The 14,093-nt window shown below is 47.8% G+C and overlaps 1 protein-coding gene across 1 annotated transcript in view; it reads right to left on the reverse strand.

Annotated features, from left to right (window-relative positions):
* GRIK4 (glutamate ionotropic receptor kainate type subunit 4) overlaps positions 1 to 14,093 on the reverse strand; it is a 158,511-nt gene that overhangs the window by 22,751 nt on the left and 121,667 nt on the right. The window contains 1 exon segment of the mRNA XM_032228770.1: positions 4,372 to 4,485. Coding sequence (XP_032084661.1) covers positions 4,372 to 4,485 — 114 coding nt within the window.

A 14,093-nucleotide genomic window follows, 5' to 3' on the forward strand; every position in this document is an offset into this window, starting at 1 on the left:
TCGATCTCACAGGCTTGGCCTTGCAGTATCCTTCCCCAAGGAGTGGGGAGGGAATGGGGATTTTGCAGTATCCTTCCCCTGGAGGGAAAGGGAATGGGGATTTTGTAGTATCCTTTCCCTGGAGTGGGGAGGGAATGGGGATTTTGTAGTATCCTTTCCCTGGAGTGGGGAGGGAATGGGAATTTTGTTGTATCCTTTCCCTGGAGTGGGGAGGGAATGTTGATTTTGCAGTATCCTTCCCTTGGAGTGGGGAGGGAATGTTGATTTTGCAGTATCCTTCCCCTGGAGTGGGGAGGGAATGGAAATTTTGCAGTATCCTTCCCCTGGAGTGGGGAGGGAATGGAAATTTTGCAGTATCCTTCCCCTGGAGTGAGGAGGGAATGTTGATTTTGCAGTATCCTTCCCCTGGAGTGGGGAGGGAATGGAGATTTTGCAGTATCCTTCCCCTGGAGTGGGGAGGAAATGGAAATTTTGCAGTATCCTTCCCCTGGAGTGGGGAGGGAATGGAGATTTTGTAGTATCCTTCCCCTGGAGTGGGGAGGAAATGGAAATTTTGCAGTATCCTTCCCCTGGAGTGGGGAGGGAATGTTGATTTTGCAGTATCCTTCCCCTGGAGTGGGGAGGGAATGGAAATTTTGCAGTATCCTTCCCCTGGAGTGAGGAGGGAATGTTGATTTTGCAGTATCCTTCCCCTGGAGTGAGGAGGAAATGGAAATTTTGCAGTATCCTTCCCCTGGAGTGGGGAGGAAATAGAGATTTTACAGTATCCTTCCCCTGGAGTGGGGAGGGAATGGAAATTTTGCAGTATCCTTCCCCTGCCATGCCCACCAAGCCACACCCACAGAACCGGTAGTAAAAAAAATTGAATCCCACCGCTGACTGAGAACAACTCATAGTTTAGCACAATAGGATGGGGGCAAGGGAAACCCAATCTAAGGGGAACTAAATTTACAAGTTTCTTTTTCTTTTTCTGCCTTTTTTCTGAGATCTGCCCACTCTTTCCTCTCATTAAAACTTTTTAAAAAGAAGAAGTTTGAATGAGGAAATTACTGGGTTGTTTTTTTCCTGAGACTTTCTCAATCCCAAGGGCAAATCCAGAATTAGCATCCATCTGGGCTTGTGTCTGACAAAAGAGATTGGCCATCTGATTTTTGCACAGGGATTAAGAGATAGAAACACCACCAGTCTGGGATAAAATATTGTTATAGTTCAGAGGGGGAAGATGCTGAACATTTGTCTAAAGGAGTTTCTCCGGCTTGTCCTCCCTAATGGAGAAATGTGGGAGTTCTAGTCCCATAAAACTGGAAGGCGTCTAGTTGGGGGACGGTGATAAAAGTTTTACAGATGAAAAGCCGATAACAAATGGCAAAAGGAACATGTACGCCAAGGGTGTCAAACTTTATCTCATTGAAGGCTGCATCAGAGTTGTGTTTGACCTGGGGGGTGGGAGGGCGTCAGAGGTGGGTTCCTACCAGTTCGGTAGAACCGGTTCATCAAATCTACCGAACCGGTTAGAAGAGGTTCCACCAGTGGACCCGGAAAGCAGGCCACACCTACAGAAGAGGTTCCAAAAATTTTTGAAACCCGCCACTGGTCCTTGGATATGATTATTCTACACTATCATGCTCATATTTACAAAACTCAGGGCCTCTGTGAAAGGTAAGGATGACTACTGCGTTTGTGGTGCAATCAGAACATTGCGTGTGTTGAAGTTGTTTTAACGCAAACCAAAGATGCCTTTTAAAAAACAAGTTTACATCATATTCTTATGCATGCCAGTGCTGTGTGGGAGGTAATTTAAGGTGGTTCTGACAAGTGTCATCGGCATCTTCATATCCGGTCACATGGGTGGCAAGCCACTCCCATCTGGTCACATGGGCAGCAAGCCACTCCCACAAAGGAGGCCACACCCACCGAGTAGGTTCGAACAATTTTTGAAACCCACCACTGGAGGACGTGGTCAGGGTGAGTGTGGCCAGCTCTCCATCATTCATGTCAGGGGCACCTATGGTGGCCCAAGCACTCTGCCAGAGAAAAAGGGCTCCCGGGCTCCGTTTTTGGCTGCTACAGCCTCCTGCAGCCCTCTGCCAGCAAAAACGGAGTTCCGTTTTCGTTTGCAGAGACACCGTGGGCCAATCCTTCGCTGTTTCCAGGGAGGCCCCACTGGCCAGATCTGAGCATCCTGTGGACCAGATCTGGCCCCCAGGCCTTAAGTTTGACACCCCTGATGTAGGCTAAAAGCTGAGGTTCTGATAGAAGCTTAAACATTTGTCAATGAGCATCGTCCAAGAACGCAGCTTTGTAGAAACTAGGAAACCCTCCTATCCATGAATCACATTCTCCTGAAGGTAACCAAAGCAATCTTTTCCTCCTTCTACTCTTAGTGAACATCTGGAAGGAGAACACATCACTGCTAGAAGGGAATCATCTGTCCTGACTGAGGCTTCCCAAGAGCATGATGCAAACTCCTTGTCCTGACCAAACCCCCTTTTATTAATTTGACGTAAGTTCTGTTCATTCACATCCAGCAAAGTCTTTCAAGGGAGGATTTACAGTCACAGGCCTTCTCTGGCTTGGAGAGCTGACAGGCCGATCTCTGCAAAACTTGGCAAGGAGTCTTGGAGAGTCAAGAACCAATTAAGCGAACTAATTGTCTCCTGCAAACTCCACTCCCTTTTTGCTCCTCTTTTATCTCCTCTGGGAGGGGCCATTCACCGTCCACCTGTAGCCTTCCTCCCAATTCGACCCTTGTTCTTTAGCTGTTCCCTTCATCTGGCAACTCTGTGCATGCGCACCCTGGGAACAGGCTCCAGCTGTTCCTCTGCCTCACTGATGTCTGACTCTGAAGGCAGCTGATAACTGTCATATGGCTCTGTCCCCCTCTCTGCCTCTGACACAGAGCCCTCATCAGAGCCTTCCCCAGACTCCAGGACTGGCCCATGTCGCTCCCCAACCTCCCCACTGTCCTAATCTGCTGCCAGCTCTGCGGGCCACTAGTGGGCCATATCATTATCCACACTCCTTTGTAAAGAGCAAATAATTCATACGTCACAGAATAGAGGTTGTTGTTGTTGTTGTTGTTGTTGTTATGATTATTATTAATAATATTAATCTGGGTACTGGATCTGGGTACTTGAGAGACCGCCTGCTGCCAATTACCTCCCACAGACCCATTAGATCTCACAGGGTTGGCCTCCTCCGGGTGCCATCTACCAGCCAATGCCACCTGGCTATTACCCGGGGGAGGGCCTTCTCTGTGGCAGCTCCGGCCCTCTGGGATGAACTCCCCGCAGGGATTCGGACCCTCACCTCTCTCCAGGCCTTCCGAAAAGCCATCAAAACCTGGCTTTGCCGGCAGGCCTGGGGGTGATGAGTTCCCTCCCCTCTCGACATGTATGGTTGTGCGACTGTTGCCTACTTTTACTATTTGTATTTTGTCTTTTATGTTCCCCCCCCTTTTTTTCCCCCTTTGAATTGTTCGCCGCCCTGAGTCCTCCCGGAGAAGGGCGGCATACAAATAATAAAATACAAAATACAAATACAAATATTACCATGAAAGGTAGCTTGGATTCCGAAAGGTAAAGGTTCTGTTGAGTCCAGCTAGGCTCTTGGAAACTCTCAGGGGATTATTTTGATTTCCCGTTAAGTCTCCAGCCTTGGCGGGCCCAGGTGATATCCCACTCGAGTCCTAATCAAGGCTGACCCCGATTAACTTTTCTTCTAAATCAGCCAAAACGAATTAGCTCCTGCCACCAGCTTTGATATTCCACTACAGAATCTTAATTTCTGATTGTTGAGTTTCATAATTAGCGAAATTTCTAATTTTCCTACAACGTTAATTAAAAAAAAAAAGCAGACAATATCTGGCACGGTATATTAAAAAAAGTCTCTTGATTCATGTTTGGGCCTCATAAAATCCTCGGCTTGAGCTAATTTCGATGCTTTAAATAACATCGGAATCATCATTTGCTTCTTCTAACGACCCCATAATCCCTTGAGGGGCGGAGTCTGGGCAACTGAATGGAGATGAGTGTTTAGTGGCCAGATGCTATTCCTGTTGCCAATGTGGAGTTTTTTTTCCCCCCCAGCAGATACATTCTCAGTGTGCCCTAGAGAGAGAAATATCAGTCTTTACCTAGGATCGAACTCACTGCCTTCTGACTGTGAGGTGAGAGCTCCCCCTCTAGGCCACCGCACCACTCAAATAACATCAGAATAATGCAGTAAGAAAACAAAAAGAGTGGGTTGGGAGGGGGTGTTCTTTTTTCTTTTTTCCTGTGGGTAGACAATTCCACCCAGCTATTGCTTCGTGCAACATTTGTATGCAGATTTCCTTCAACGCGCAAACGCTTTGAAATTGATGTCTCTTACCAGGTGAACACGATAGAGGATGCTAATCCCCAGAGTCATGAAGGGCTTTGAGAAATCAATCACCTTCTCTCTCTCGGCTGTAATGGTCAAGCCAGCCACGGCCAAATCAGCTTTCTGAAAAGGAAGCATAGAGGGGGATCAATACCAGTGGCCCCGGATGGGGTTTGCGGGGAGCGGTGAAGAAATCTGACACATCTGATTTCTAAAGAATTTATTCTCTTGGAAGTTTTGCCTAAGGAAGAAGGAATAGGGTGACATCAGTCAAATATATTCTTTATGGTATTGGTTCTCTCTCTCTCTCCCTCCCTCCCTCCCTCTCCTCCCCTCTGTGTGTGTGTGTGTAGAGAGAGAGAAAGAAAGAGAAAGAGTTAGACAGAAAGAGGAATAGAGTAATAGAGAGTCCTCATGGTTAGGAAGTTTCTCCTTAATTCCAAGTTGCTTCTCTCTTTGATTAGTTTCCAACCATTGTTTCTTGTCCTGCCCTCTGGTGTTTTGTAGAATACAACACAATACAATACAATACAAATACAATATAATACAATACAACAGCAGAGTTGGAAGGGACCTTGGAGGTCTTCTAGTCCAACCCTCTGCCTAGGCAGGAAACCCTATACCGTTTCAGACAAATGGCTATCCAACATCTTCTTAAAGATTTCCAGTATTGGGGCATTCACAAATTCTGGAGGCAACTTCTGTTCCACTGATTAATTGTTCTAACTTTCAGGAAATTTCTCCTTGGGTCTCTCCTTGATTAGTTTCCCCCCATTGCTTCTTGTTCTACCCTCAGGTGCCTTGGAGAATAGTTTGACTCCCTCTTCTTTGTGGCAACCCCTGAGATATTGGAAGACTGCTATCATGTCTCCCCTAGTCCTTCTTTTCATTAAACTAGACATACCCAGTTTCTGCAACCATTCTTCATATGTTTTAGCCTCCAGTCCCCTAATCCTCTTTGTTGCTCTTCTCTGCACTCTTTCTAGAGTCTCCACATCTTTTCTACATCGTGGTGACCAATAGCTTGACTCCCTCTTCTTTGTGGCAGGCCTCAAATACTGGAATACTGTTATCATGTCACTTCTAATTCTTCTTTTCTTTATACTAGGGAGAGATAGATAGATAGATAGATAGATAGATAGATAGATAGAGACAGAAAAGAAAGAAAGAAAGAAAGAAAGAAAGAAAGAAAGAAAGAAAGAAAGAAAGAAAGAAGCTAACTAACTCCCTGGATGATTTTGAGCCAGTCCCTCTCAGCCATTCCAATTCGTAGGGTTAATCTTTTATGCAAAAACTGGGGAAGAGAGTGGTATGTACATCATCTTGAGCAAAAGTAGGACTGAAGCCCGAAGAAGAAGAAGAACTAGCAAACCAGAAGAGGGTACTGTAGGGAGCTCTCCGTGGTCCTGATTCAGAGCTTTATTCTTGGAAGATCGTATCTTTCCAGGAACGAAGCCACCATCCATCACCGCTGGCATTTTGCAAATGGAAGCTCGGCTGCAACACCTTTACTTAAAAGAACACACGGCTGCAGAAACAGCCATAAACAAAGCACGGTCCTTCTCCCTTTCTTCGTATTTAAACGGAAGGGGAGATGCGGCAACCTTGATAAGATATCAGAGCGAGCCGTGCCATGCTACAAATTATTATTATTATTATTAAAACTCACCTATGTAACTTGGAGAAGCATTTTCATTTTAAATGTGACTTTTATCACCTCTGGTCTTCTTTAACATCACGGAATTGCTCTTTGAGAGGGATAGTGGTGTTTATTTAAAGGAACTCAAACAGAAGCAAGCTCTCACATTGGTATTATTTCCAAGGTAGGAAGCTGTTGCATTGCTTCCCTCAAATGATTTGTACCAGTGGTGGGTTTCTACCACTTTGGCCCAGTTTGGCTGAACTGGTAGTGGTTTGCTGGCCTTGGTCACTGGAACCGGCAGCGACCCAGGCCTGCCACGCCCCCGAACTGGTTCTTCTGGGCACTGCCATCTTCTTTTTTGCTTCTGCGCATGAGCAAAACAATTTTTATTGCACTGAGGATGTGCAATAAATGTGCAGCGCTCATCAAGTGTGCAAGTGCCCACGAGCGAACGAGCAGCAGTGCCTGCTGGAACCCACCCCTGATCTGTACTTATCCTACCCTTACGTAATCCTCCAGGAAAAGATTGACGGCAAAACGAGATCCAGGCAGAAGAAGAACATCATGGCTTCAAAATCTAAGGGACCGGTTTGGACAAAACTCAGCAGCACATTTTGATACAGAAAAAATAAGATCACCAACATGATCACCAACATCTGATGATGGATATGGCCCAAGAAGAAGAATATCCTACCCTTGTCCTTTACATCTCCTGGTTGGTAAGTTCCCTGTTGTAGAGGAACTTGTATAAGTAATATATAGGGATTTATCACTCATGATTCATAACCCAAGTTGCAAATCTCTGACAAGTACGTCAAAGGCTGGGAGATCTTGTAATTTGTGGTATCTAGTTCTTCTGTAAGGGACAATGGTTAAGAAGCTGAGTTTGTCAATTAGAAAGGTCGGCAGTTCAGCGGTTCGAATCCCTAGCGCAGCGTAACGGAGTGAGCTCCTGTTACTTGTCCCAGCTTCTACCAACCTAGCAGTTCGAAAGTGGAAAAATAGGAACCACCTTTGGTGGGAAGGTAACAGTGTTCCATGCACCTTTGGTGTTAAGTCATGCCGGCCATATGACCATGGAGACGTCTTCGTGGAGACAGCGCTGGCTCTTCGGCTTTGAAACGGAGATGAGCATTGCCTCCTAGAGTGAGGAATGACTAGCACATATGTGCGAGAGGAACATTTACCTTAGTTCTTCTGTAACATAATGCATGTCATATCCTCCCTCCCTCCCTCCCTCCCTCCCTCCCTCTCTCTCTCTCTCTCTCTCTCTCTCTCTCCTCAATATGGTCTTCCACCTATTCTCAATTTTTATGGTCACCCGCTCCCCATGTGATTCTGGGCAGCTAACACCTGACTAAATTATAGCCAAAAACAAGTATCACACTTAGGGTGTTTCATAATCCAGACAGCCCTTTCTCCAAAGAAAGTTTGCCTGCCATCTTGGCCCAGATGTTTGTCTTTAATGCCTTAAAAAAAAAGATTGGCAAGGTCAGAAATATCCGAATCTTGGAAGGCACCCTCCGTAAGGCTGATGCTTTCACAGAAAAGGCACATCTTACGGGTCCCATCAGGGGACACTTTTTGAAAGAAAGAACCAGAATGCCACCATCTCAGATCTTGTGGGATGGGCAGAGATAATTGGAGACAGGCAGTCCCATAAGTAACCTGGCCATGAATGGCTTTATAGGTGATAATTTGCACCTTGAATTACACCCAGAAGCCCATTGGGAGCTATTTGAGCTCATGAAGTAGAGGTGTGTACTGAGATCTTGTCACGCCCCACTCCACTCCATAATTAGGAAAGAAGACTAAGAGACTCCATGGGTTGGAAATCCAAAGTACTTTTACTAATTATAAATGGTAAGCGAGCAGTAGTGAAGCAAGATCTGAATAATATGGCGCGAAAGCAATTGATATATAGGAAAACCCGTTCCCCCCCCTTAGGATCAAAGCTCCAGTCCAATCATAAGTCCTTCAAATGTCAGGTGTGAGATAACTTCAAAAAGACAGGCCGAAGATGGAATGTGTAGGCCGTTGATGCAGGCGGGAAACACGTACGCATGCGTAATCCCAACGACTGGTACATCCTAGAACATTCCTCCAGCACATCAATTAAATCCCTCCCACATACACGCCCCCCCCTCCCCGTTTCATGGCAGCTGAAGCAACAGCAAAGCAGAAGCTGACATCCGGCCGTCCCCCGGAAAAAGGCTGTCAGGCCTGGAAGAAAAAACAAACAAAACAGACAAATAACAAAACAAATGAAAAAGGGAGGGGAGAGAAGTCAAGGCTTGTCGGGATAAGAAGCATAAAATTTCTGGAGTAAGCGGGGCGCACGAACGTGGGACTTATCAACCCATTCCATGTGGGAGGGGGGAAAATGTTTCCAAGCCACAAGGTATTGGATGCGATTACGATGCCGACGGGAATCAAGAATGTCACGAATTTCAAAATGATGTTCCCCATCCACAAGTAACGGAGCAGGCGGAGGGTCATCTGTGGGCCTTAGGTTGGACACCCGAACTGGTTTGATGAGGTTAATGTGGAACACTGGGTGGATACGGTTGAGATGCTTGGGCAATTGCAAACGAACAGAAACAGGATTGATAACCTTCACAATTGGGAAAGGGCCAACATACTTGGGACCCAATTTCTTCGATTTTTGTGTAGTATGCAAGAATTTCGTGGACAAATACACTAAATCTCCAACGTGGTACTCATAGGGCTGAGAGCGTTTCTTATCAGCCTGCTTCTTATGAGCCTTATGGGCAGCGTCCAAGGTGGAAAGAGTCAGGGGCCAAAGGCGACTGAGACGTTCACTCCAGTCTGCAACGGAAGGAACCTGAGGCTGGGCCGTAGGCAGTTCGGGAATAGGAACAAAATCCTGGCCGTAAACGACCCGGAAAGGGGTGAAGCCCGTACTGGAGTGAACCGAATTGTTATAGGCCACTTCAGCATGTGGTAACAAGTCAACCCAATCGTCCTGTTGATAATTGATAAAACAACGTAAATATTGTTCAAGGACGGAATTAGTACGTTCACAGCCGCCATTAGTCTGAGGATGGTAGGCGGAGCTAAGGCCTTGGGCGGAACCAATGCGTGCGAGGAACTCCTTCCAAAATTTAGATGTGAATTGGACTCCACGATCGGAGATAATACGGTCGGGAACCCCATGTAACCGGTAGATGTGGGAAAGAAATAATTTAGCCAACACCTTGGCGGAAGGAATTTTGTGGCAAGGCACGAAATGAACTTGCTTGGAAAACAAATCAGTGACCACCCAGATGACGGTGTGCCCCTGGCTCTCGGGGAGCTCAACAATAAAGTCCATAGAAATCTCCTTCCAAGGTGCAACCGGGCGGGCGACAGACTGTAGAAGTCCCTGCGGTTTCCCCGGCGGCTTTTTGGCGGCAGCACAAACTGGGCAACTGGCCACATAAAGTTCAATGTCCTTTTTTAAAGAAGGCCACCAGAATTGTCTCTTCACAAGGTGCAAAGTCTTGACGAATCCAAAATGACCCGCCATCCTGGAGTCATGAGCGCGACGAAGGACGACAAGTCGTAGGGAAGCGGGGACGTATAATTTAGCACCTATCCACGGTAGATCGTCCCTCATGGTGCACTCGTCCCGATGGGTCAGGAACCAGTCGTCTTGAGGAAGAGCCGCTTTGAGGTCAGAAAGTAGATCGTGAGGCACTTCCTCCTGAGCTTTGGTCTGTTGACGTGTGAGTACCGGAGCTGCCAAGAGCGGTTGGACGATACTCAGCTTGGAACAATTATACTGAGGTAATCGGGACAAAGCATCGGCCATGAAGTTCTTTCCGCCCGGGATATACTTTAGAGTGAAATTGAAACGGTTAAAATATTGGGCCCAACGCATCTGTTTGGGGGAGAGACGACGAGGTGTGCGTAACGCTTCCAAGTTCTTGTGGTCAGTCCACACCTCAAATGGGTGTTTAGAGCCTTCGAGGAAATGGCGCCAAGTAGCGAGGGCCCAACGGACCGCAAAAGCCTCTTTCTCCCAAACCGCCCAGCGCCGCTCTGTGTCAGTGAGTTTACGTGAGGTGTACGCGCAAGGCTGTAAGTTACCTTGGTCATTGGCTTGTAGCAGAACGGCCCCAACGGCGACATCACTGGCATCCGCCTGCACGACGAAAGGCTGGTCGAGATCATGATGTTTAAGAACCGGTTCAGCGGCAAAAAGGCGTTTAAGTTTTTCGAAGGCCGCCTGGCATTCCATGGTCCAGTCCAAAGGCTTATTGGGTTTAGGCTTCGGGTCGCCTTTAGTCTTGAGTAAATTAGTAATAGGGAGAGCAATGTTGGCAAAAGAGGGAATAAATTGACGGTAGAAATTAGCGAAACCCAAAAATTTTTGTAACTGTTTACGAGTTTTGGGTGCGTCCCACTCAGTGACCGCCTTCACTTTTTCAGGGTCCATTTCAACGCCATCAGAGGAGATACGGTAGCCCAGATAGTCAATAGTCGTTTGGTGAAACTCGCACTTAGACAATTTGGCATACAGGTTGGCAGCACGGAGTTTTTTCAAAACAGTGTGCACCAGATTGACGTGGTGGTCGTAAGAGCGAGTATAAATGAGGATATCGTCCAGATATACGATAACGCCCTTATAGAGATGATCGTGCAGGATCTCATTAATAAATTGCATGAACACAGCAGGAGCCCCCTGTAGGCCAAAAGGCATAACTCGGAACTGGAAACAACCAAGAGGGCAGTTGAATGCGGTCTTCCATTCGTCCCCTTCCTTAATGCGTACTCTATAGTAAGCTTCTCGCAGGTCCAATTTTGTGAAGATGCGGCCCTTCCCCAGTTGCGCTAACAAGTCCTTCATCAATGGCAGTGGGTAGAGGTTTTGAGTACAGATCGCGTTAAGGTTGCGAAAGTCACAGCATAAACGAAGAGACCCATCTTTCTTTTCACGAAATAGTACAGGGGCATCCACTTTGGGTCGAGCCGGTTCAATGAACCCACGTTTCAAATTTTTGTCAATGAAAGAACGCATCTCCTCCATTTCCCTGGGTGACATGGAGTAAATGCGGGGTTTTGGGAGTTTGACCCCGGGTAAAATGTCAATGGAGCAATCAGTAGGCCTGTGGGGGGGTAGAATGTCCGAAGATTGCTCGCTGAAGACATCCCTAAGATCCAAATATTCTTTCGGGATTTTGTCCTCTCCTGCAATCCTCTCCTGCCCTCTAGCGGCTACTTCAGGAACGTTAGTGACGTCAGGTCGGTCCGGAGAGCCCTCCCCCACTGGAGGCACCTTCGAGCGAACACGCAAGCGGCCTGTCCGCCAATTTATGTGAGGGTTCCACTTTCGGAGCCATGGGATGCCCAAAATGAGTGGCCTGTCCATGCCAGGCGCGACCACAAAAGAGATTAATTCAGTATGCGTACCCATCCTCATTTCCAAAGGCTCAGTAAAAAAATGGGCGGGCCCCCCCCCCGCAATCGATCCATCTATTTGGCAAAACACAATCGGGGTTTTCAAAGTGCGCAATTTGATGCCCAATTTTTCTACCATGGCGGGATTGATCATGGATCGGGAACAGCCGGAATCAAGTAAAGCTAGGAGGGTGGCAGGGGTCCCCTCAGGAGGAACTTTTAATTCAATAGGGATGAGAAGGGGCCCCTTGTTTGAACTCACCCAGTGAGGCGATGTGTCGTCATCAGAGTCCTCAGAAGAAGAGGAGTTAGCATCTGCGTCATCCTTTAATGGCTGGGCAAAAGGAGGGGGGTTGGTTTCCCCAGCGAACGCTGTCTCCTTCTTCTTCTTTTCAGAGCCTCTGGCAGGCTTGTCATCACGTCTGGGAGGGGGTTGGGCAGAGAGAGGCAGTTTAGCCCGACATTCGGGGGCGGTGTGCCCAAGCTTGCCACAACGAAAGCATGTTAACGGTCTGGAGGAGCCAGAAGGGGGCCCTCTCGCGTCGCCTCGTCGTTTGGAAAACGATTGCGTAGTAGGAGGGGGGGAGGGACCTGGCAGCCCTCTCTTTCCGCTTCCTTCTTTCTTCTGTGGCATAACGCAGACGGATTAAGTCAAGCTCGGCGTCTGCAGCATGCTCAAACCACGTGATTAAGCGTCTCGGCAGGTTACGATTGACACATTGTTGATAAATGTCTGCGTTCAACCCTTCAGCAAATCTGTCCAGAAGGGCGTCCTCCCCCCATCCTCTCATGTATTGTGAGAGACACTGAAATTCCTGGATGTATTGGGCGACAGGTCTATCGTCTTGGTCGAAGGTTAAAAACTTCAATTTGTTCCGCTTCTCAGTTAATGGGTCATCAAAACGTTGGCGGAAAGCCTCCATAAAACGGTTGAAATTCCCCAAGAGGGGAGAGCCAGACATGTGCAAAGCAGTCGACCATGTAGCCGCCTCACCATCCAAAGATAAAAGAATCATTCTGACCCTTAAAGTGTCAGATTCAAAGTCCCGGCCATAAATTTCCATGTAGTTAAACACCTGCATAAGAAAGGAGGGAAGGCTAGTAGAATCCCCCTTAAAACGTACAGGCAAGGGAGGGATTTTAGCCATTCGATGTCTTCGGGGGGGAGGCTGGGGGGGAGGTCCTCTTTGATCAGCGAAACCTCTAGCCGCAGGGGGAGACACGGGCCGAGGGGGGGGTGGGGGAGAATCCTGGCGTGGGTAACGTTGCCAGTTTCCCCAGTCTCTTGCCTCCTCCCCCCTTCTCTCTTCCAAAAATGTTTGACCCCAATAATCAGGTAATTCACTCCGCTGGGGTTTTCTCATCGGGCCCCGGTGCTGATAGCCTCTCCATTCTCCTTCATCGCCCCCTCTGCTTTCCCCACAGTACCTTTGGCTCCAATAGTCAGGGACTTCACTCGCCTGAAGTTTTCTCACAGCACCTGGCTCCAGCGAAGTTTGTGGAGGTGGTCTTTGGGTGAGCCCAGCATTCCAGCTTGTCTCTATCTCTCTTTGCCCCGCTGAAATTGACCAACGGGGTGGGGGGGAAGGTTCAGGCTGACTGGAAATTTGCAGTTGAAATAAATCTTCGTGCAAAGGTCGGTCAGACGGGCTGGGCTGGTGTAAAGAAAGGTCGGGAGGTCCTAGTTCACTGGAATCCCCTCCAGCTGCGCCCTCCTCCTCTCTGGTCGGAGAAGACATTCTTTCCCTTCTCGGTAGATGTAAATCTCCTGGAAAGGGATATATTCAGATCTTGCTTCTTGTCACGCCCCACTCCACTCCATAATTAGGAAAGAAGACTAAGAGACTCCATGGGTTGGAAATCCAAAGTACTTTTACTAATTATAAATGGTAAGCGAGCAGTAGTGAAGCAAGATCTGAATAATATGGCGCGAAAGCAATTGATATATAGGAAAACCCGTTCCCCCCCCTTAGGATCAAAGCTCCAGTCCAATCATAAGTCCTTCAAATGTCAGGTGTGAGATAACTTCAAAAAGACAGGCCGAAGATGGAATGTGTAGGCCGTTGATGCAGGCGGGAAACACGTACGCATGCGTAATCCCAACGACTGGTACATCCTAGAACATTCCTCCAGCACATCAATTAAATCCCTCCCACATACACGCCCCCCCCTCCCCGTTTCATGGCAGCTGAAGCAACAGCAAAGCAGAAGCTGACAGATATGCTCATAAGTTTCAGTTTCAGTTTAATAAAATTTGTATGCCGCCCACTCCCATTGGGACTCTGGGCGGCTCACAAGCAAGATAAAAGCATTTAAAAAATTTAAGAAAAGATACAATTATTAAAATTAATACACCATCCATTCAGTCAAGTGGGGCTGGATATCAATCAACAGCCCCAGGCCTGCCGGAACAGCCAGGTCTTGGTCGCTTTACGGAAGGCCGGGAGAGTGGTGAGGGTCCGGCTCTCTACGGGTAGATCGTTCCACAGGCCTGGTGCAGCTACAGAGAAGGCCCTCCCTCGGGGGGCCACCAGCCGGCATTGTCCGGTCGACGGCACCCGGAGGAGGCCCAACCTGTGCGATCTTATTGGTCGTTGGGAGGTGAATGGCAGGAGGCGGTCTCTCAGATAGCCAGGTCCTAAACCATGTAGGGCTTTAAAAGTAATGACTAGCACCTTGAAGCGCG

The sequence above is a fragment of the Thamnophis elegans genome, chromosome 13 (genome assembly GCF_009769535.1).
Source record: "Thamnophis elegans isolate rThaEle1 chromosome 13, rThaEle1.pri, whole genome shotgun sequence".
NCBI classification, from domain to species: domain Eukaryota; kingdom Metazoa; phylum Chordata; class Lepidosauria; order Squamata; family Colubridae; genus Thamnophis; species Thamnophis elegans.